This window comes from Podarcis bocagei (assembly GCF_964188305.1).
Source record: "Podarcis bocagei genome assembly, chromosome: Z".
NCBI classification, from domain to species: domain Eukaryota; kingdom Metazoa; phylum Chordata; class Lepidosauria; order Squamata; family Lacertidae; genus Podarcis; species Podarcis bocagei.
The window spans coordinates 10,623,670-10,648,328 of record NC_138140.1 but is presented as its reverse complement, the minus strand read 5'-3'; the positions used below and the strand labels follow the sequence as shown (position 1 = coordinate 10,648,328).

Below are 24,659 nucleotides of genomic sequence, written 5' to 3'. Positions count from 1 at the left end.
CTGTTGATGTCATTTTCATGCCAGGTGAAACAAGGCATTGTGTTATTTCCTGTCTTTAACTCTTTTTTTCCTGTGTTATTATTATATGAAATTTTATCTTGGTATTACTGTTTTTATTTTTATAATTTGTTGAGGTGCCTGGAAATACCGTGCTCTATAGTGGAATACCTAGTTATCAAACAATCAAGAAATAAAAGCTAGTTCAAAAGCCATATTATATTGTTCCCCCACCAAAGTAAAATAAAATAAAATCCGGGCATATGTCTAGATCTAAATGTCAAAAATGTATAGTTTAAAATGCTATTAACTACTATACCTTGTCCAATTGAAGATTCAGAGGGAATTCCTGTATCACTTTCTTCAGGTGCATTTCCTTGACGCCTTTTCCCCTTTGTCAGATAAGTAGCTGGAATACCTCGTCTGCTCAACGGAGATGGTGACCTGCTGCTTGAACTCACAGTAGACATTGGACTCAGAGTTTGAGATGAAGACAACAGTCTCTTTCTAAATGGTGCTCTTTGTGGCTGGCCTTTCCTTATTGCACAGAATGCTGCATAGTATTAGGTGAAAAGCTACAAGCAGACAAACACAAGATCCTCTTTAAATCGTTTCCAAGGGCATAAAAATATTCATATAGCTGCTCAAATGTAATCTACAGATCTTAATTATTGGTTATGTTAAATGAACATTAAAGAAACTTTCTTTCAGAGCTTTTACAACTCTCATTCTTCATCCTTATTTTTAACTGTTCTTTCAAAAAGTGAAACTCAAAGTGACTTACAAAATGAACTTTAAAAATGAGGATAAACCAAAAAATAATAAGGAAAGCCACTAGTGCACACGTTCCTCAGTGCAACTTGCCTAGGCAGCCAGAGCTAACTCAAATTTCATGCCTTCTATCTTTGCTTACTTACCACGTCCTCAGTTTGCTTTCAGGAAGCTGTGGTTTCCCACCCCACCCCCACTAGTGCAGAAACACTTTAGCTTATATGAACAGTTTCTGTTAGAGTTGTAGGATAAGAAAACCAGCCAAAGAAGCAAACTACCTTAGAGATTCCTCCACCTACAACTACTTTCTTGAGGAAGAGTATTGTCAGTTGCCTGCCTATTACAGTTATAAACATGAATGGCAAACATCAGGCCTGTTTTCTCCTTAACTGTTTCAGCAAAATGGGAGGCAAACAGATGACAAATGGTAAACACACACACACACACACACATATACACCAGAGAACAAACAACTAAAACTGAGATTTGTAGGGTGGAAGTCTACACCTAAGAGTGTTTTGTGCCCAGCATGTGTGTCCCTCTGTGTGTATTATATGTAATACCCTGTGTTACATAACACATTGCCTTCCCAAGAATACCTAAAGGCAGTTCAAACTGTTTCTGTTGTAAAGCACATCTACTATCTGCCATCTCATTTGGACAGTAACAAAAAGCAGATCACAACATTAATTTTAGTTCACTTGATATATAAAGCATGCACCTTTTGATGACTCATATGGTCTCTGCTGTAGGCTCTTCAAAGCAACCAGTCATATTGCCCAAAGCTAACTTAAAACTAAGGCCATTGTTTATTAAACTGCTATGTTAAGGTACTTCTCTCTAACATTCTCTGCTGCTATGAGTCTGCAGAAGGAAAGGAAAGTACATTTTAACCTCTGCCACCAGTCAGGGATCCAATGGCCAGGGAAGACCATACCTCTTGTCTCCTAGGAAGCAGGTAAGGCAAAAGGTAAATGACCTCTGGATGGTTAGGTTCAGTCAAAGGCGACTATGGGGTGTGGCGCTCATCTCACTTCAGACCAAGGAAGCCAGTGTTTGTCCACAGACTGCTTTCTGGGTCATGTGGCCAGCATGACTAAACCACTTCTGGTGCAACAGAACACCATGACGGAAGCCAGAGTATACAGAAATGCTGTTTCCCTTCCCATGGCAGAGGTACCTATTTATCTACTTGCACTGGTATGCTTTTGAACTGCTAGGTTGGCAGAAGCTGGGACAGAGCAACAGGAGCTCACCCTGTCGTGCAGATTTGAACTACCAACCTTCTGATCAGCAAGCCCAAGATGCTCAGTGGTTTAGACATAAGTGCCACCCGTGTCCCCTCTCCTAGGAAGCACATCATGGCAAAAGAGAAATGAATGTGGCCCAATTCATTGGCTGCAGAAGGAGAAGCTTGCTTCTGTCCTCTCTGGCAGAAATAACACTCAGCTCCAACTGCCAGTTGCCCTGAGTGTGCACAGCCAGTTGGTCTCTGCCAAAGGCTTCTTATTTGTGTGAATGTAAAGGCAGGGAGGCTCAGTTTTCCAGATCAAATACAGCAGGGACGTCCAACTCCATAGATTGACCAGGAACACCCCGGGATCAACCAGATGATCACTATTGACCTGTTGGACATGCCTGAAATATAGTATTAATGCTGAGAGAACAAGAACATCAAGAACTGGTGCCTAAATTTGCTTCTTTCCTTTCCCCTACCCATTCTTTTTCATACATGTCTATTAGATTGTGAGTCTGCAGGCAAGGACTGAATTATCTTTTAATCTCTCTGCAACACTTGGAAACAATGGGTTCTTTATAAGGTAAGAATAGCACATTTATTATTTTAACTAGCTTCTTAAACACTTGTATAACTAACAAAACTAACATTGTGAGGCTGAGATGAAAAAGAAAATTCAAAAAAAGAGTATTTTGGGGGGTTTTAGCCAATGCTAATCCCACTCAGTGTAGAACTATTGAAAATAATGGACAAAAGTAACTTAGATGCATTAATTTCAATGGGTTTACTCTGAGTAGCAGTGCTATTTTTCTAGAAAAAGAGATGCTGGAACTTACAATGAACACCTCCCTTGTTCTCTTAGAATGGCAAAGGTGCTCACCTGAGAGGTGCAAGAACTGTGTTCTGGCAACTTCCGGCTGAAAAAAAAGCCCTGCTGAGTAGAGCTCGGTTGACAAAAACCCTTTTGTCATACATGCTCTAATTTATTTCACCTAGATTTTAATACTCATAATTCTACATATCCTGCAAACAGCTTCATTGATTTGTTTAATCTGCCCACATATTATCTTTCTTTCATCTTCACTTTTTCTTTCCTAGCTATTTAACATTGTGGTTGGTGGTTAAATACTTCAGACTCGTTTGATACTGCTCTTTATCCTTGTTTACTGAAAGCATCATTAAAAGACACATCACTCAGAGTAGCTTATTTTTTTAAGAGCTGTCTTTTTGATGATGCTTAATAAAACAAGCCAATGTAACTTCAGACAGAACTTTGTTTTCATATCCATATGATGTTGGACGACAATCACCATATTGTACATCACAATCCCACACACTCCTAGAAGTAGATTGTCTCCAAAATATGGAAGACATGAAACGCTCAAAGCAGAGAGGTTGAAGAAGCTGGGAAACATGAACAGCCTCCCCCAACAATGTGGCACTTGAAAGAAGGGCAGATTATTTTTTACATCTTTATCCCAATCATTCTTCAAGAAGCATTGGGCCACATGTGATACAAAGGCATTTCCTAGAGGAAGCTTTTTTTGGAGTGTGTGTGAGTAGGATTTGCAGTGGCCCAAAGCTTATTTGGGGCTGCACACCTTTATTCATCTATATGTGTATTATTAGCATAGGGGTGCTATGTTTAACAGCATCTTGTATCAAAACTGTGTTGGACTGGACATGACGTTATTGTGCTTCATACAGGGCAGTTTCCCTCTTGTGCTTCATACAGGGCAGTTTCCCTCTTGTAGTGCATGTTTTCACTTATTCTGGGGTGGGAAATCCCCAGTTTTTCATTCATGTGTGGCATGAATGAAATATTAAATATTAAAGTCCCTTGTGCAAAAACAACACTTTTAAACAGAGAAAATGCTGTTGCTTCTGGTCATTGTGATGTATGAAATAGGGTAGCCCTGTGATTATATTGGTGTGCAGAACAAGTACCTTATTGAGGCAGCTTATTTACTATCCTTAAAAAGAACTGCTTCTTTTAATCATGCTGCTCTATTTAAAATTTTTACATAAGAAATTGGGAACTAGACACCAGCCTCGAGCTCTTAGCATGCTGTCTGTTCACCAATGAAACGTCTGTCATGAAAGGCTTGCAATCCTATACTCGCATATTGACAATAAATTCCTTGCACTCCATGGTTCTTACTCCTGAATAGACATGCACTGTAGATTGCATTGGAGATTCTTAACTGTGCTATACTATACTCAGGTAAACCTGACTCAGTTCAGTGGGAGCTTTAGTTCATTCTCTAAATGAACTAAAAGTTCATTCAGTGGGTGGGGTTCCTCATCTTTTCTGGATTACCAAGAAAGTTGGGTAGAAAATAGGGCTGCTGTTGCTTGAATTTGTTGTTTTAATTTGCTACATTAGTGTGCATTATTATTGCATTTCATTTATGAATAGCTTCCCATGAAACACCTTGAAGAAAGTAACAATAAAAACACCAATAATAAATCAACAGTAAAAACAATTTCAAATCCAAGACAGACACAGACTGGGATAAAAATCTCTACTTTAAAGGATTTTTGAAAAAGGAAGGTCATAACAATATTTTTCTATTATTAATTATTATTATTATTATTATTATTATTATTATTATTATTATTATTATTATCATTTATCATCATCATCATCATTTATTTATTTAGCAGGACATAGAAACAGTGGTATAGGATAATCATATTTAAATTGCACTGATATGCAATGAAATTATTATGATTATTTTTTAAAAAAGAAGACTGACATGTAATGTGAGTATTTTTTATTATGAACATTATTTTTAAATTGCACTTCTCTCTTTCTTACTACAGTCATACCTTGGTTCCTGAACTCATTGGTACTCGGACCTTTTGGCTCCCAAACGCTGCAAACCTGTGAGTGTTCCGGTTTGCAAACATTCTTTGGAACCCAAATGTCCGACAGGGCTTCCGCGGTTACAAATTGGCTGCAGGAGTTTCCTGCAGCCAATCGGAAGCTGTGCTTTGGTTTCTGAACGTTTTGAAGTTCCGTTTGACTTCCAAGGTACGACTGTATTCTGTTTGCAACCCTGGAAGACATGTAGTGTGCTTTATTTTAAAGGATTTGGTTGTATTCAGCTAAGTTCTACACTGAGGACACCCACTGAAAATAACAGATCTAAGTAATGCTCATTATTTTCAGTAGGCCTGTTTTCTCAGTAGGAACTATTATTATTGATTTATTAATCACCTTATAAATCACCATCTCAAGGCAATTTACAGATAAAACAATTATAACCAGGTACACTTAAAACAGAAGGGACGCGGGTGGCGCTGTGGGTTAAACCACAGAGCCTAGGACTTGCCGATCAGAAGGTCGGCGATTTGAATCCCCACAACGGGATGAGCTCCCGTTGCTCGGTCCCTGCTCCTGCCAACGTAGCAGTTCGAAAGCACGTCAAAGTGCAAGTAGATAAATAAGTACCGCTCCGGCAGGAAGGTAAAAGGCATTTCCGTGCGCTGCTCTGGTTCGCCAGAAGCGGCTTAGTCATGCTGGCCACATGACCCGGAAGCTGTACGCTGCCTCCCTCGGCCAATAAAGCGAGATGAGTGCCGCAACCCCAGAGTCGGCCACGACTGGACCTAATGGTCAGGGGTCCCTTTACCTTTACTTACACTTAAAACCAAAACGAAACCTTAACAAATGAACACTCGTAGTAATACTTGTCATCGCATATGTGACAAGTGCACACAACCGGAGCTTCTTTCTGTTTAAAAAGGAAAGGTCAGAGCTTATTTCGTTCCTTTTCTTCCTCTGGCCCCACCCCCCTGAAACTACTCTTACCATTCACCCTGTTAAAACATAAATTTATGCTGAAAGTGTGTGGGATAGAAATTATTTATTTATTATTTATCAAAGTTGCCCGTTGTTTATTATTGATTAATTAATTGAGGAGCACAGGGCGATTTGCAGTATAATGATCCTGCCCACGGCAACCCTAAACCACTTACAACCAGACAGACAATAAAGCCCACTTAGATACATTAAAACCATGAGGAAAGAGAAACACATTTTTTAAAAAATCCCATCCGCTTACTTCTAAAAGTCAACAGAAAGCCAAATAATCAAATATCTAGAAGGAGAGAGAGAGAGAAAATAAACTAATCCTTCCTCCTTCCCTTAACCTGTGTGGGGGCCCTGAGGTCCGACACCCCACACACCTCCCCAAAAGAGAGTAAGGGCGTCCCGACTCCTCCTTTCCCCTTGGATGCGCTGAAGGGACGAAGCCACTCAACGGCAGCCGCCCAACGGCCTATTCCCGCCTGCGTTCCCTGAGGGCGCCGCTTTGATTACTCCCGTCGCCATGGCAACCCCTCAGGGCGCGGGCCGAGCCTCACCGTCGCGGCTGACATCGAGGGCTTGCGGGGGAGCCGCTGCTGGCCCAGCTCGCTTTTATATAAATGTCTTCTCGACCGTCTTCCCCTTTCCTTCTTCCCTCCAGTTTTGAAACTTGATGGAAATTAAACAGGAAGGCGGCGGCTCAGCGCACGCCGGTGAGGATTTGCCTCACGCTGACAAGCGGAACCTTTTAACAGCCCGGCGACGCCATCTTTGATGCCTTGAAAAGGAGAGAGAGGGTTGGAGCACGGGGGCGGGGCTGCCCGCAGTGACCACGCCCCCGCCCCGCCTCCTCGCTGTCTCTTTTTAACTGTTCTTCGTCCAGATTTAGGTCGTTGGGCGCTTTCCCGCCTTTTATTGTCAATGTCCCCGCCTACTGTTTCCGCGTCTCTTACTATGGCTCTTATAACTAACTAGCCCCATCTAGAGGCGAGTCCTAGAGAGTTAAATGGGACTTAAAGTTAAATGAGCCTAAGGTTATAGCCTCAGGCTGCAATGTTGGATCCACTTACTTTGGGGTAGGCCCCATTTAACTCAGTGGGAGGCTTGTGTATAGGTTGGTACTGTTGTTTTGTTTATTTGTATTTATTTCAACACATGTATAAAAGGCCTTTCAGGGCGAAGCCTCCGAGGGCAGCTTTCAAAATGCAGACCCTCTGTTTGGGAAAAGTGTTGTACAGAACATGTTCTCTCTCACTCTCTCTCGATATTTGATTATATATAGCACATAAACACCACATCTTTTTACCTGACAGAGACTCAAGGCAGAGTACACATTAAAATAAGAACCACTAAAAATATAGGAAATAAAATTAATAATTTTATTATTTATACCCCGCCCATCTGGCTGGATTTCCCTCGCCACTCTGGGCTGCTTACATCACATATAAAAAAATTGGGGGAAAAACCAGACATTTAAAATTTCCGAATACAGGCCTGCCATGTCTTAGGCTGCTTTTTTAAAGAGTTCAAAGTAACTTAAATAATCAGTGATGTAGGATGAAGGTTTTTCATAATAGAAAATTTTTCATTTCTAGAAATGCATTGTTTCATAAAATTAGTAGTTTTAACAAATGAACACCTTGCCTGTCGAGTTGGGCAGGTATTTCAAAACAATTGTAAAATAAAATAAAATAAACAGTTATAGAAATAAACTATATGCATGAATAACAACTATTAAAACAATGAAAATAATGACAATAAAAAAGTAGTGCACGCAGTCCTTTCATCAAAAGCAGTCAGTTCCCAAAAGCCTGTTGGAACAGAAAAATGTTCAGTTGCCAGCAGAATGACAACAAGGAGGGAGCCCCATCCAACTTTTCTAGGAAGGGTGTTCCAAAGTCTGGGAGCAGCCACCGAGAAGGCCTCGCCCTCCCAAGCATGCCTGTGAGGGTGCTGGGGCTGGGAGAAGGGCCTCCTTGAAGATCTCAAAACCTTGGCAGGTTCATATTGTGGGATAGCCAGCCTCGTATAACCAACATGCAAAAGTCTAATTAATGCACGAAGGGGTTAATACCATAGAGCAAGCTGTTCTACCTCGGGTTACATACGCTTCAGGTTACAGACTCCGCTGACCCAGAAATAGTACCTCGGGTTAAGAACTTTGCTTCAGGATGAGAACAGAAATTGTGTTCCGGCGGCACTGTGGCAGCAGGAGGCTCCATTAGCTAAAGTGGTGCTTCAGGTTAAGAACAGTTTCAGGTTAAGAACGGACCTCCAGAACGAATTAAGTTCTTAACCCGAGGTACCACTGTATTAATCTCAGTTGATAGCATGATTTATTGTTTCTGTCAGCATGGCTCTGAAAAATAGAAGGCTACTGTTTTATCTCACTGTAAACACTATTCTAGTAGTTTTATATCTTGTGTATATTTTCAGTACCTAGAAAATCTCGAGAAATGTGGTAAACATTCATCTTTTTTGCAGTCTCATCACTCTGCAATCTCATGTTCAGCTTATGATGAACTATAAATACTCATTCTGAAGTAAGGGGCAGTGCCTAAGGGTCTAATTTATAGTGAAAGGCTAAAGGATGGGCAAGAGAGGAGATGTTGGAAATTCTAAAATGTCCTGAAATTTCAGTACACTACTACATTTCCTTTAAAGCCAGTAAGAACATGCCATAAAAATATAAAAAAAATAGCTATGCCGAACAAAGGCAGAACCATGCTACCCTTCAAATTATGGGCCAAAGTTAAGGGCCATGGGAAAATAAAAGTATTTACCTGGTGCCTAAAGACGGATTAAGACGGCACCAAGTGTGCCTCACTGGAAAGGGCCCACCACTGAAAAGGCCAGATCTTGTGCTTTCACCCTCTGAACTTCCTATGGGGCAGATGAAGAAGGGCCTCAGATGGATGATTGCAGGGTTCAGGTTGGCTCATGTGGGGAGAGGTGGTCCATGAAGTACAAGGACTGCTTTAATCAAAATTTCAGTAAACATATCAAGTTTCCTATTGTTTAATCTATGCATTAATGATCAGCAACACAAATTCATTGCTGTAACAATTAATTAGGTTCTGTGATCATAGTGATTTGTAAGTAAGCATATATAGTTATTATTTATTACTTACAAGGGTGCTTACATCAGGCTACTCCATCTAGGCACTGAGCAGGCTGAGACCTGTTTAACTTCAGCAATGTGGTTGCCACATGAAGGCCTTTTATAATATTTTAACTAAGATTTATATATTGTAATGTTTCAGGCATGAATTTGGTAATATTATTGGTTATGAAAAGTAGTTTCTTTTTTAGGTTGCATTTTGGAAAACATGTACCGTATTTTTTGCTCTATAATACGCACCCGACCATAACACGCATGTAGTTTTTAGAGGAGGAAAATCCGTAGGCATGCCACCCGTAGGCATTACCTCCATAACACGCACAGACATTTCCCCTTACTTTTTAGGAGGAAAAAAGTGAGTGTTATGGTGCAAAAAATACGGTATATAAATGTGTTTACAATGTTATGTATTGCTTTTTGTTTCTTTTTCTTTTCTTGTAAAATTCAATAAAAATTAATAAATAAAGAAGTTTGAGGTTAATTTTTCCCCCCAAGGCCTTTCAGAGCCTACAATTAGACTATATCGAACAACAGGGCGATAATCACAACAACAGTGAAGGAGATCCGTATTGTGTGCAGCAGTGCTGGTGGTGGGAGGATGCCACTGTCTCCGCTCACCTCACAAGCTACCTCTGGTTTCTGGAATGCAGTATGCTGAAAATGGGCCTGAAGGATTTCACACAACAACTTTTTGTTGTGGTTCCATGCTGCAACATTTTGTTGCACTTTGTAGCAGTATATTATCAAATACAGTATTGTTTACAATAGATCTCCCATTCCTGGGTATGGTGTCCCATGTGTTTGGATTTTTTTTCTTCCACATAATATTTTTCTAACCTGTGAGGGAGCCCCAAGAAAGCTAGGATGACTCCCCTCTTTGCACATGACAAGGGATAGCTTTCTTACTTTCACATGGGAGGGAGGAGTGACCTCCTGCTAAGTGTGAAGGGTATGGGTATGATTTCATTGGTCAATGATTTCTTTTGCAAACAGTCTTTCCTGTAAACGTTGGTTAAAGTATTTGTTTAAACTTGCAAAATCTTGCATAACATCTGTTTTCCTAGGACATTCCACTTAGTGTGCACAAATCAAAGACAGACATCTACAGAGGCACATGTCTACACAGTTATACTATATTTAAAAAAGCGGAAGACAGCAAGCTTACAATACCAACTTTGTTCTTACACTAAAAGTCTAACATCCAGCAAATGAAGGCAAGTGCAAAATTGCTGCTGGGGTGGGTGGGTATGGCCATACGATCTTAGAATTAAGGGAAAGGGTCCCTCTGTTCAGCTCATATCACAGTCCATGGTTCTTTCAAACAAAAACTCACTCCAGAGTTTATTCACAAGCTTTATTTAGATGCTCAGACAACATACATTTAAAGCACATGGCTCCCCCAAAGAATCCTGGGAACTGCACTTTATCTCTCATGGAGTTACCATTCCCAGCATCCTTAACAAACTACAGTTCCCAGGATTCTTTAGGGGGAATCATATGCTCCAACTGTATGGTGTGTACACAGCCTGGCATGTTAGTGTGCCCTAGATACTGCACACAGTGTGGCAATAATGGCTCTAGGTTTTACTGGAAGTAAGGTTCCAGCATCAATATATAGGCAGTAGTAAGGAATCTTTTTTTGATCAAACTGCGGGAGGCAGTGGAAGACAGGAGTGCCTGGCATGCTCTGGTCCATGGGGTCACGAAGAGTCGGACACGACTAAACGACTAAACAAAGGAATCTTTTTGGACGCGGGTGGCACTGTTGGTTAAACCACAGAGCCTAGGGCTTGCCGATCAGAAGGTTGGCGGTCCAAATCCCTGCGACGGGGTGAGCTCCCATTGTTCGGTCCCTGCTCCTGCCAACCTAGCAGTTCAAAAGCATGTCAAAGTGCAAGTAGATAAATAGGTACCTCTCTGGCGGGAAGGTAAACGGAATTTCCGTGCGCTGCTCTGGTTTGCCAGAAGCAGCTTGGCCACATGACCTGGAAGCTGTATGCTGGCTCCCTCGCCCAGTAAAGTGAGATGAGCGCCGCAACCCCAGAGTCGTCCGCAACTAGACCTAATGGTCAGTTTACCTTTACCTTTAAGGAATCTTTTTAATCCCAGAGGCCACATTCTCTCACTGCAGGCAACCTTCTGGATACGTACATGTCAGTGCTGAATGAGATCGGAAACAAAAGTGGGTGAGGCTAGATGTAAAAGCGAGCAGAACAATGGATATGATTCTTATCTTTATATGGTAGGGTATTTTCCAGCCATGCTGAAGCCAGAAGTTTCTACACATACTCACCAGCATACAGTCAAGTAAGAGGCATAATGACACTTCAAAGACACATTCCAGCCAGGCAAAAGCAATTAAGAAGGGTCTGGAACAGGGTGTGGTGAGGTGATATGGCCTGATGAAAGTGGTTGTGGCTGGAAACAGTTCCAGGGGCCTGATAGCTACCGGTAAGTGTGGAGGGCTGCATTTGATCTGCAGGCTTAAAGCCCCACTTCTCCTTTTGATGGATTGAGAAATGAAATAAGGAGGTTATCAAAGTGGCTTTCCTAGTTTTAAATAAACAAGCAAATTCTAAAAAGGCATATACATGAAATAACAATGAATAAAAGATGTTAAGCAACCGTGTTGTTGTTTAAAAAAACATGTTTAGTGTTTTTAAAAACATATGTTTAGTGTGGTACTATTAGACAGTTCAATAATTGTGTAATCTTTATTTATACAGTGAGTTTATCCTGAGACATATTTTCTAACTTTTAAAAAACACAGTTGACAACTATTAGACAGTTCAATAATTGTGTAATCTTTATTTATCTTTATTTATACAGTGAGTTTATCCTGAGACATATTTGCTAACTTTTAAAAAACGCAGTTGCCTCAACATCAAGCTAGGCATAGAAAAGATAAACCAAAATGAAGCATCATGTTCCAGCCAATCTCTGCAAACCTTTCAAAAGAGGAAGGTCTTGCATTACTTCCTAAAAGGTTTGTATTCTCTGGGGAGGAAGGAGTGCCTCCCTCGACAATATCTTCCTCTGTATGCACAAGATTAAAGACATACAGAAATGAAATCTCCGAATTAGGTGCTCCAGTTTGACCCAGCCAACTTAATTTTTTTCTGGAATAGGGAAGGGGAATTTTTCTGTGATGAAATGAAAATCCTCTTCAGATACCAGAGATCTGATGAATGATTAACTTAGAGAAATTTTGATAGCAAATTCCATTTACAGACTTGCAGGCAACCAGAACACCAAAAGGCTTGTCTCCCCATCAGTCTCAGCTGCTCAGGGCAAACATGAATCTTCTTGGTATTTTCTTATTTCTGGCCTTTTGTGGAAGAGGTTTGACTCAGGAGCAAACGTAAGTAAGGGTTGCTTGTGTCTGTTGTTGTGTTAAAATGGGGCAGATGCAGAATGGGGCTGTCGGGTTGCTAACTATGACAAGATTGCAAAGAATTCTCCAAGAGTATTGCTGGATTCCATTTACCATTGCTGATGCAAAAGTGGTGCTTTTGATTTTGGAAGCCGTAATATGGACCCTTTGCACTTCAAAAAGCCTCTTCTTCCATAGCTTTGTACTGATAGTATAAGGCCAACAGTAGGTGGTCAGACGCGGGTGGCGCTGTGGGTTAAACCACAGGGCCTAGGACTTGCTGATCAGAAAGTCGGCGGTTCGAATCTCCACGACGGGGTGAGCTCCAGTTGCTCGGTCCCTGCTCCTGCCCACCTAGCAGTTCGAAAGCACATCAAAGTGCAAGTAGATAAATAGGTACCACTCTAGCGGGAAGGTAAACGGCATTTCCGTGCACTGCTCTGGTTCGCCAGAAGCAGCTTAGTCATGCTGGCCACATGACCCAGAAGCTGTACTCTGGCTCTCTCGGCCAATAAAGCGAGATGAGCACTGCAACCCCAGAGTCGGTCACGACTGGACCTAATGGTCAGGGGTCCCTTTACCTTTACCTTTAGGTGGTCAGAGCCAATGGTTGAAAGCAACAAGACAGGCAGATGGGGGCTGGCTGAGAACAGGCTGAAGGTAGTGCGGCAGTACCCCATTTGTCCTTATGGACTAGTCTCCGCTGCTGCTGGCATCACCTGAGACCCTGCCTCAGGTAAGCAGCACCTTTTGAGTGGTAGCACCCTCATTCCTGAGCTCCTTGCCCAAATATGCCCACCAACTAGCCTGTCATGGTACAAAAAGGCATTTGGAGATGTGACGCTCAAATTATATGCAGTTCTGAATCCTGGGTAGTTTACTGCTTGCTTGTTTTCTCTTCAGCTGCTTTCTCATCAGACCTCCCTCTCCCTCTCAAGATGCTTCCCCTCCCAGCAGGGGAACAACTATAGGGTCTTGTTTTTTTCCCAGAGGTGGAGAATCCTTTTCCCTACACAGGGCCACATATCCTCATGAGCAACCTTCTGAGTGTCAGAGGCAGAAAAGTGGATGGAGTAATATATGCAATGCTTATGTTTATACTATTGTTTGTTTGTTTCATTTAATTATTAATTAATTTGTATTCTACCCTTCCTCCCAAAAGATGCCAGGCTGGCAAACACATACACAACTTAAAACAAAGACAGAAATATTTTAAAACAGTTAAAACATTTTAAAAACAATTATAATTTAAAACATCTAAAAGCAGTTTACAGTAACAAACATTCTCCGAAATAGTGTTTCCAGGGTTGCCAGGATCAGGATTATTTGGTTTGCAATTCCCTGGGTGAACAGCAATGTTTTCAAACTCCTCCTGAAAGTTATTAATGATGGAGACAGATGCACCTCATCAGGGAGAGCAGTCTACAAATGGGGGGGGGGCACCACAGAAAAGGCCTGTCAGGGATCAGAGCCAACCAGAAAAGGCCTGTCAGGGATCAGGGCCAACCAATAAGGCCACACCTGCGAATTGTAGGATTTGAGATAGTTGGTAGAGGGGAAGTCACCCTTTTAAGTATTTGGGTCCCAAGCCAATTAGGGTTTTAGAGCTCCCATTGCTTGGTCCCTGCTCCTGCCCACCTAGCAGTTCGAAAGCACGTCAAAGTGCAAGTAGATAAATAGGTACCACTCTGGTGGGAAGGTAAACGGCATTTCCGCGCACTGCTCAGAAGCGGCTTAGTCATGCTGGCCACATGACCCGGAAGCTGTCTGTGGACAAATGCCAGCTCCCTCAGCCTATAGAGTAAGATGAGCGCACAACCCCAGAGTCGTCCACGACTGGATGTAATGGTCAGGGGTACCTTTACCTTTAACTAACACATTGCATTGTGCCTGGTAGCTCATGCGCAGCCAGTGCAGTGCATTCAGGACAGTGTCACGTGGTCCCATAAGGCTGCTCCACTTATCAATCTAGCATCTGCATTCTGCAGTAGCTGCCGTCTCTGGACCATCTTTAAGGGCAGCCCCACATAGTCCAAGTGGGAGTTCACAGGAGTATGAACAACTGACCCTGGGCATAAGCACTCTTAACTGCAGAAGCAATTTGAGAATTGAGTGGCAGCTGGAATCCAAGAGCAGCCTCAGACCACAACCCTGATTCTCCAGGGGTGATTCAATCCCTCCCTACATTCCAGGCTACATTCCAGCAAGATGAAACTCAGATCTTCACGCAGGCAAGCAAACTAGGCTGTGCCAACGCCATATCTTTAAAGCACCGCCCCCCCAAAAAACCCCATGGGAAGTGTACTTTACCCCCTCCAAAGCTACAGTTTCCTGCACCCATAACAAACAACGGTTCACAGGATTCTTTTTTTGGGGGGGTGTATGTGCTTTTAAGTGGGACGCGGGTAGCGCTGTGGGTAAAACCTCAGCGCCTAGGACTTGTCGATCGCATGGTCGGCGGTTCGAATCCCCGCGGCGGGCTGCGCTCCTGTCGTTCGGTCCCAGCGCCTGCCAACCTAGCAGTTCGAAAGCACCTCCGGGCGCAAGTAGATAAATAGGGACCGCTTACCAGCGGGAAGGTAAATGGTGTTCCGTGTGCTGCGCTGGCTCACCCGATGCAGCTTCGTCACGCTGGCCACGTAACCCGGAAGTGTCTGCAGACAGCGCTGGCTCCTGGCCTATAGAGTGAGATGAGCACACAACCCTAGAGTCTGGCAAGACTGGCCCGTACGGGCAGGGGCACCTTTACCTTTTTATGTGCTTTTAAAGGTATGGTGCATACTGAACCACAAAGGCATTGTTGCAGCTGAAGTCAATTAAATGCATGGAGCAATGCCAGTGATGGCCTAGGGAGAAGGCGTGACCTGGATAGTGTCGCAAGGGCCAGATAGAGTGGTCTGGAGGGGCCACATCCATCCCTAAGGCCTGAAGTTCCCCATCTCTACCACATCTGGGGCTGGGAAAAACAGTAGCTGGAGGGAAAATAGTTAAGAACCCATCTGCACAATATGTTCTCCTTTCTTTGGGGGGGGGGGGGAGTTGCTTCAGTCAGCCTTCACAGTTATGTTCCTCTTCCTTTTAACCAACCTCAGGCAGGGGAAACCTGCATAGGACTCTATGTCACTTGTATTTTCAGCTGTGTTTTCAGATACTCTTTTGATCCCCCTGTGACATTTTAATATTGCTGTCAGACTGGTTCTGTTTGTCTTATTTATTTAAATGATTACGGGCTGACGGTGTTGTTTACGTGATTTGTGTAATTCACCTTGAGGGCTCCTTTCATGCCAAAAGCCAGGTAAGAAAGAATAATAAAGAGGATAAGGTCAGATACACAGTGGCAGCCAGCCAGCCAGGGTAAGATCAGGAAGACGATATGCTGATTGCAATATGCTGACTTATCTGACAACCCTCATGGAAACAATGGCCATGTGATTTTGGGCAGGAATTCAGCCCCGCAAAGCCTGCAGCACTTAAGGATATGAGGCACCTTATTTTCAATATTTCTTTCTGGTTGTGGATATTCAAGTTTGGTGCATGTACATTTTGGCGAGAGAACCCCAGCAGAGATCCGAAATCACAAAATATGCAGCAAAGTAAAGTATGGAAATATAGGCTGTAAGACCTTTAAAATATGCACTTCAAATTGATTTCCAAAGGTTCCCTATTCCCCTAGCATAGAAAAAAAAGACTACATGTTTGGTAAGTTTAAAAATGTGCTTTCCTTTCTTTTTTCATAATTATTTTTATTAAAGTTTTCACAATACAATAAAATAATATCTAGAACAGATAGAATTGAAAAGACATGAGAGGAGAGAGAGAAAGGGGAAAAGAAAACAAAAGGAAAAAAGAAAGGAAGGAAGGAAGGGGGAGAGAACAGAGAGATAAGAAACATTAAAGATAAAGAGAGGTGGTTCACTATCATGTTGTGCAGGCATGGCAACTCTAGGGGGCAACTCAGCACCACTGATGACTTCCTTTAGCACCACATTTCCCAGGCACAGGTCTGTGTCTCAGTGGTTTTTCTTTTGTCCTGCAACTTTCCCCAGGAAAACTCACATTTCACCATTCAGCAGTAAAACACAGTTTCGCCTGGGGAAAGCGGGGAAGCTTGGATACAGAGCTTTAAAGTCCAGCACAAAAGGCAGTCTGGATGAGCCCTAAGTGGCAGTCTGCCCTCTCTTCTGAGCTACAGCTTAGGGTTGGCGTGCCATCCCTGAAGAACCTTTACAATGATCTCCTTGCTATGGATCCAGCCTAATGCCCTTTGTTGTTTAGGATCAGAATAGCGGTTGGGAAGGCACAACCTAAGCCACCTTAAATAGCTCAGTTGTGGAGCAGATTTCCTGTAGCAGTTGTGAGCGTGGTTTTATTTTGAGAGTATTTTCTCAGCTGCTATAAAGTGAGATGTGAATAAACTCAGTGCAGAAGTGAATACGTATAACTAGGATTGCCACCTTTTTAACTTGCCTGTATAACTGCGCCTCTATTAGCAGTGGTGGCTGGCAGCATTTGGGATGGAAGGCCTGTGCCCTGCTTGCTCTAAAGTCACCACAGTCAGTTCGGGTTTCTCTAGGGGAGCCAGAAGTTCTTACCTACCCCAATTCAGTAACTAATAGATGCAGAAGAAGAAAAAAGTACTTGAGGGGTATTCACAAGGATGTGGTGAAGTATTACCTGCCTAGAGAAGAACAGGAAGAGGAGGTTGTGAGAAAAAATGTCTTCTTATAGGGTATGGTCAGTTTGTTTTAAATATGGAAACTGAGCACAGTTTATCCTTATATAAACGGAGTACATGGGCCCCCTGCTGTTGACTGTCATTTAAGTGCTTAATAAACCTACCCCACCCCCATTTTTCAGACAGTACTTTATCAGCTTTCCTTGGAATCCATTAAAAATTTTTTTGATGCCCCTTTCTCTTACAGTTACGTTGTTTCTTCACCCAAAATGTTCCGCGTTGGGGCCTCTGAGATGGTGGTGATTCAAGCCTTTGGATATGAACAAGAGTTTCCAGTCACAATATCTGTGAAAAGCTTCCCAGATAAGCAAACTACTTTTGCCTCTGGTCGTGTTCAGTTGACACCTGCCAATAAGTTTCAAGGAGCTGTAACGTTAACGGTACGTAGTACAGCATTTCTGATACATGTATGTGCTTGGTTTATAACAATGGTGGGGAACTTCAGGCCCTCCAGGCCTCTCTATGTGGCCTTCAGAACTCCCCACAGACCTTACCCACCACTGGCCCTGCTTTGTACTTTAAAGCATTTTTGTCTGGCTTGAATGTGTCTTTGAATTCTAATAATGCCTCTTGCTTGCCTGGTTGGAGGACAAAGAAGGGTTATTTGTGTATAGAAAGTCACCTACTGTACAAAAATACATCCATTGTTCCATCCACTTTTGCCTCTGGTCATGCCCACCATTGCAGGGGTGGCCCATCCCATAGATTCATAGCTGAGTGAGAATTTGAACCTTGGTCTCCTAGGTCCTGGTGTTATGTATTGAAGTTCTCACCCTGGCCACCAGGAGTATCGTGTATATAGTTTTCACTCAGGTCCACGTCAGTTATTTTAGGCAGGAAACCCTGGGTTGTTGTTGCTACAATGTTGACATCAGGCTGCCTATAAAAGCAGGCCGGCTGAGCTGTTTGCTGTTCAGTTCTGTTCCAGCTTACTAATAAAGAGCTGCTTTGGAGAAATCGCTGTGTCGTCTGCTATGTCTACCCACTATTTAATACCTAGTACATCAACCTAATCATAAGTCCATTCTAGCTTTCTTATACTCTTTTAATTATTTTTTGTTTGTATTTTTGATTACATGTGCTTATATGTGTATTTAATATAGTTTCTTTATGTTCGTGTGAAGGCTTTGCCCAAAAACATTTTAAAATGTTTAAATAAATAAATCGTGACTTAGCATATGCAGGGCAATACCCTTGCAACCACAAAATGCTATCTGTCACTGTTTTCCTCCAATGGGTTACTCTGGCATGCATGTTTTTAAAACTATTCTCTATCACATTTCTAGATTCAGCCAAAAGATTTGTCAAGCAGAGACCCAAAGAATTCAATTGGGCATGTGTATTTGGAAGCCATTTCTCCACACTTTACAAGAGAGAAGAAAATGCCTATTACATATGAGAATGGCTTTCTCTTTATTCAGACTGATAAACCTGTTTACACCCCGGATCAGTCAGGTAAAGTCAGTTTCCTTTTGCTAAACACTTGGTGGCAATTCACATTATCCTGATCTTTTTTTATTTAAAAGTCCCAAACATTTTTAACCTATAACACTGAATCAATTAATAATTCAGCTTGTGGTCTTCCAAACTTCTTGTGTGTGTTCTGCTATGTGTCATTGACACAATAATAGTGTGGTAGTAGTAGGTCTCTGTTGCAGAAAAGCAAATAAATTTCCTTCTCTTGAGTTTGTAGTTACTGCATGTGTTACTTTAAACCACACAAGACACTGATTGTCCAGTGATCTAGCCAATGATCTCTGTCAAAGTTAACTCCACTCCTACAAGCTTAGCTATTTTGTTGTTTCTTTCAACTTATTGAGACAAGATGTCAGCTACTTTCTCTCTTGCATCTCCTCTCATCCTATAAGTCGTTACAGCATGAATATATCCTTTGAACTCCAGAAACTGCAAGTGATTATTCCAATATAATTCATCCAAGCTACAAGGTCTGCTAACAGTCCCATATTGTGGCCATTTTCTCCTTAATAGCCTTCCACCAGCAGGCTAAAACCTTCCTATTGAGATAATTGTTGGTTCTAAATGTGTTTTGATGTATTTTAACTATTGCTTTTAACTTTCTTTCTTTTTTTAATTGATGTTTTTAAATTTTGGAAGTAGCCTTGAATCTCATCTTGGGAGAAAGGCAAGATATAAATAAAAAATAGAACCCACACACAGAAATGCAAAGCAAATGGTTTTCTTGTGCTTATGATTTTGTCGGTAGCTGCCTTGGGAGGCCCTAATGGGACTGAAAGTGAGGGAAAGATTTCCTTATAAATAAAGTAAGTTAAATAAAATTTTTTACATTACAGTGAAGGTCAGGGTCTATTCTTTGAATGAAGAGCTGAAGCCAGCACGACGATCTGCCACCTTAACATTTGTGGTGAGTCTAACATGCAGCTAGACACATTTTATGCTGTGTCAAAAAATATTAATTTTTGCAGTGTGAAATTAGCTTTTGTGCACTTGTGCATATGAGATTTATTAAGGAGCTAGGCAGCTTATTTTTAAAAGGGACAGATGAGAAAAAAATGAAAAAGAAGAAGAAGATGGTGAAACCAGTCCTCTTGAAGTATTTGTAAGCTTTTATTAATATTGTATTATGGAACCAATTACCATATTTTTCGCTCTATAAGACGCACCAGACCACAAGACGCACCTAGTTCTTGGAAGAGGAAAACAAGAAAAAAAATAATATTCTGAATCTCAGAAGCCAGAACAGCAAGAGGGATCGCTACGCAGTGAAAGCAGCAATCCCTCTTGCTGTTCTGGCTTCTGGAATAGCTGTGCAGCCTGCATTCACTCCATAAGACGCACACACATTTCCCCTTACTTTTTAGGAGGGAAAAAGTGAGTCTTATAGAGCAAAAAATACGGTACTTGACTAGTCAAAGGGGTTTATTGACTCATATTGAACTCTAAAGCATATATGTAGGTGTACGATGGTTACAAGCAATTAGAAAACAAGCAGAATATCATGCAGTTATGCCATAGTGCATGTGAAAAATTATTTCCTCACATTATTCTGTGCGCATGTGAAAAATTCTTCTGTTTCGGATTGAGGCGGGCTCAGCTTCATAATTATGCCATGTGGAGTATGGGAGTGATTTTAGCAGGCACCAACAAGTGTATGGGGAAGGTGCCTGCTTGATTTCAATAGGCAGGGAGTTCCAAAGTACAGGCACTGCCACACTTTGCCGTTCAAAGCAGTCAAGGAGCACCAGGAATAGTTAGGAACACCAGGTGTCCTTTTGTGGCCTGGAATGGCCATTTCCGCCAAGAACTTGAATTAGCAGTTTTCACGGAGCAGCTAGGGGAATGCTCAAGCTCTTCATGGAATATAATTGTGTTCTTTCGTTGCTTCATTACAGTCACACCTTGCATTGAAAGCACATGGCTCACCCCAAAGAATCTTGGGAACTGTAGTTTGTTAAGGGTGCTGGGAGTTGCAGTTCTTGTAATAGGTATGTTACAGTTCCCAGATTCCTTTTGTGGGAAGCAATGTGATTTAAAGTTCATTAGAGGTAGTTTAAACATATGGTGTGGATGTAATAGCCTTGTCCAGTTCAAAAATATCCTAAGTTTGAGATAATTCATTTAAAAAATTGGTAAAAAGATTCAAAAGAGCATACAACCTTTGTGGATTTCTATACTTGATTATCCGAAGACATATATGCTATCTTATTCATTTGGATAATTAACATTGTGCCATAGCTGTAAAAGCTGTTTTTATTTTCTGTAAAGGATCCTGATGGAGTAGAAGTGGATATTATCGAGGAAGAGGACATCACTGGGATTTTATCTTTCCCTGACTTCAAAATCCCACCATATCCTAAGTAGATCTGTTCATATTTTAAATGTTACAGGTTGAATGAAACCTTTCCTTTATTTAGTATAAGGGATGTGTGCTCAGTCAGCTTAAAAATCTTTTTTATATAGCCTGAATCCAAGTGGATTGATCACGACTTATCCCATGGTGCAGCGAATATTTGTCACTACTGTCAAATCAGTAATTTTAGAGCCTTGACATGGTGGAGGGGGGTGGGGGTTCCAGTATTGTTTTACAAATGCATTCATTAGATAAAACCTCTCAAAACTGGAGACCAGAAATTGAGTGGAAGGGAAAGGAAGAAGGCTTGTCTCCACTAGTGGATGATATGATGGGGCAGAGGCACTTACCTGACCATCTGACAGGTGAGTTGCTGCTCATTTCTGAGAGGGCGAGGGGTGAGGTGCAAACATGATGGCTGAGCCCATCCAGTACTCCTGTTGATACTTCTGCACCCTGAAACCCTCCTGACTGCCTTACTCCATCCCATCCCTTATTATTATGATTAATAATTTTATTATTTATACCCCGCCCATTTGGCTGGGTTTCCCCAGCCACTTTGGGCAGATTACAGCATATATAAAACATAGTAAAACATCAAACATTAACAGCATCCTGATACAGGGCTGCCTTCAAAGGTTCCCAGTAAGAGACAGTGATCCACCTGCTGGACTGTCTGGCAGGGGTGGACTTCGGTCTTTCAAATCTCAGCGGCACCCTCTGCAAGTCCAAAATTTGATGTTCCATTGCCTCTTGCATTCTGCTCAATTCACTACATCATAGTTGTAGTACCCACCCACGCCCAGGCTCTGTACCCAGCGAGGCAGAACTGGTTAAAGGTAAAGGTAAAGGGACCCCTGACCATTAGGTCCAGTCGTGGCTGACTCTGGGGTTGCGGCGCTCATCTCACTTTACTGGCCGAGGGAGCCGGCGTACAGCTTCCGGGTCATGAGGCCAGCATGACTAAGCCGCTTCTGGTGAACCCGAGCAGTGCACGGAAATGCCGTTTACCTTCCTGCCAGAGAGGTACCTATTTATCTACTTGCACTTTGACGTGCTTTCGAACTGCTAGGTTGGCATGAGGAGGGACCGAGCAACGGGAGCTCACCCCGTCGCGGGGATTCAAACCGCCAACCTTCTGATTGGCAAGCCCTAGGCTCTGTGGTTTAACCCACAGCGCCACCCGCATCCCTTTTTCCATAGTTTAACAATGTATAAATAGCAGCTTCAGTGGAGATTGTTCCATTAGGGGGATGGGAACACCATCCCATCAACCCGCCTGCCCTTACCCTGCCTTACCTGTTTGCCGTAAAGGTAAAGGGACCCCTGACCATTAGGTCCAGTCGCAGACGACTCTGGGATTGTGGCGCTCATTTCGCTTTACTGTCAACCAATCCAGAGAGTGTTATTCCTTTACGAATTCCACATGGAGGAGGATGGAGACAAAACTAGAATTAGTTGACACATTGGCTCTAGCTATACCTACTTTTGCCCCCCCCCCCTTTCCACCTGCTTTCCACCCTACCAGTCCCACAGAACAGTTTTAAGGGGAGGGCCTTTGGTTGGAACTACAGCTGTGACGAAAATACTTTGATTCTTCTTCCCTGACCATTGTGGTCTTCCTGGAACTCCAGCTCCACCTCGATTGCTGTTTAGATTTTTTTTAAAAAAACCATGCATTTTAATGTCACCTGTGCAGTTAACATCACATCACATCTCGCTTGGCCCTTACAAAATGCCTTAAAGATACAATAAAGGAGATGTGCAGCATTCTCAATGTACAGTGGTACCTCGGGTTAAGTACTTAATTCGTTCCGGAGGTCCGTTCTTAACCTGAAACTGTTCTTAACCTGAAGCACCACTTTAGCTAATGGGGCCTCCTGCTGCCGCCGGGCCGCCAGAGCGCGATTTCTGTTCTCATCCTGAAGCAAAGTTCTTAACCTTAGGTACTATTTCTGGGTTAGCGGAGTCTGTAACCTGTAGCGTATGTAACCTGAAGCGTATGTAACCCGAGGTACCACTGTATTTGAAAGGGTGCAAAACATGTATCCTTTTAGCCCTCGAGGGGGTGCTGGAAATTCATTTGGTGTTTGAAAGCAAGGAGCAACGTAACTGGTTTCTTGCCTAAGGAAAAGATGACAGCTCTGTTTTTTTAACGCTGTCCGCCAGCCCTCTCTAATCGCATGCTACATTGCACTGTTTCAGACTTAACTGACCGCAGTCATAGAATCATAGAGTTGTTGTAGGCTTCATTGTGCAGACCCTCCAAGTGTCCCTATTTTCCAGGGACATCCCTGATTTAGAGAAGTCGTCCTGGTTTCTGACTTGATCCCGGAATGTCCCGCTTTTCCTTAGGATGTCCCTATTTTCATTGGAGAAATGTTGGAGGGTATGGCGTTATCTGACCCCTGAGCCGTCTGAAGGCATTCCTGTATAGGGAGGTTTTTTTAAAAAAAAATGTTTAATGTTTTATTATTGTTTTATATATGTTGGAAGCTGCCTAGAGTGGAGCAACCCAGTAAGATGTTCGGGGTATACATAGTAAAATTATTATTCTGGGATGGGATGTCCCTATTTTCATCTGAGAAATGTTGGGAGGGTATGAATGGGCACGAGTTCCAAAAGAGAGATACTAACACGCACAGACCCCCATCTGATACATTCATCTATACATTTAAAGCAGTTTCAAAGCACACGACACAGTCATTGCCTCCTCCCCCCCCCCAAATCCTGGGAACTGTAGTTTATTCAGGGTGCTGAGACCGCTATCCCCATCAAACAGCTACAATACTCAGAGTGATTACGGTAACTATCAATCCCTCCTCCCAGCTTTGAGAGGGGATTAGGGGGTCTCCCAAGAACTCTCTCACACTTAACAACACCAATGTGGTTCAGTGACTAGATCAGGGTTGCTGAGCTTTTTAGGTCCCGCAGCACATTTAGATTTTGGAGCGAGTGCTGTGGGTGCCACCCCCCTGGCCACTTTTTGCCTCCCCATTCTGCCTGCAATTGCCCTTCCCCAAAACAGAAAGAAATGAAATGCACAGTGGCGTAGCGTGGGTTGTCAGCACCCGGGGCAAGGCAAGTAATTTGTGCCCCCTAACCCGTGGATTTGCGCCCCCTAACCCTAACCCCCAGATGTTGCGCCTGGTGCGGCCGGCCCCCCCTGCACCCCCACGCTACGCCGCTGGAAATGCATGCACACAGACTACGTTTTCCAAGCAATCAATGCACAAGCCAGGTCCTGTAGAATTAATCCAAGTGCTGAAAAGCACACAGAGTTGAAAGAGGAAGTGGGCAAGAGAGTCACCCTTCTAATTTCCTTCTTAAACTCTGTGTAAATTTCAAAGGATTAAAAAAAAAAAATAACTTTCACCGTCTCAAAGGAGCTGTGTCTCTCTGTGTGTGGTGAATCAGGTTTTGTGAGTGCAAGGTGAAGACCTCAAGGCAGACCCTCCAAGTATTCCTATTTTTCAGGGACAGTCATGGATTTACAGAAGCCATCATCCCCAGTTTCTGATTTGATCCCAGAATGCCCTGCTTTTCCTTAGGATGTCCTAATTTTAATCAGAGAAATGTTGAAGGGTATGGTAGGACATCCCTATTTTCATCAGAGAAATGTTGTAGGGTCGTAGGGCCCATGGTAGTGTTGCCACTTTTGGTTGGGCAAAATAAAGGACAGGTCGGGCAAAATACGGGATGGGTTGTGGGGGGGAATTGGAGGCTAAAAATTACTTGGTGCAGAAATGACTTCAAAGCAATCCATTACAATGGCACACACA

General features: G+C 42.6%; 2 protein-coding genes across 7 annotated transcripts in view; one reads left to right on the top strand and one right to left on the bottom strand.

The window, feature by feature from the left end:
* The window catches only part of CNTRL (centriolin), a 62,810-nt gene extending 56,207 nt beyond the window's left edge, over nt 1-6,603 (bottom strand). Inside the window, exons 1-3 of one of the 4 annotated variants that reach the window (XM_081179958.1) lie at nt 6,377-6,603; nt 6,076-6,111; nt 317-572 (exon numbers count right to left, since the gene is read on the bottom strand). In XM_081179958.1, coding sequence (XP_081036084.1) covers nt 317-467 — 151 coding nt within the window. In that variant the 5' untranslated portion in view covers nt 468-572; nt 6,076-6,111; nt 6,377-6,603. Of the gene's footprint in view, nt 1-316; nt 573-6,075; nt 6,270-6,376 lie in introns of those variants that run through there. The other 3 variants (XM_081179957.1, XM_081179956.1, XM_081179959.1) reach the window with 3 other exon arrangements.
* A 5,355-nt stretch (nt 6,604-11,958) lies between these two features.
* C5 (complement C5) overlaps nt 11,959-24,659 on the top strand; it is a 71,844-nt gene continuing 59,143 nt past the window's right edge. For 2 of the 3 annotated variants that reach the window (XM_081180024.1, XM_081180023.1), the window contains exons 1-5: nt 11,959-12,301; nt 17,236-17,428; nt 18,335-18,503; nt 19,361-19,431; nt 20,793-20,884. In XM_081180024.1, coding sequence (XP_081036150.1) covers nt 12,237-12,301; nt 17,236-17,428; nt 18,335-18,503; nt 19,361-19,431; nt 20,793-20,884 — 590 coding nt within the window. In that variant the 5' untranslated portion in view covers nt 11,959-12,236. Of the gene's footprint in view, nt 12,302-17,011; nt 17,030-17,235; nt 17,429-18,334; nt 18,504-19,360; nt 19,432-20,792; nt 20,885-24,659 lie in introns of those variants that run through there. The other variant, XM_081180025.1, reaches the window with a different exon arrangement.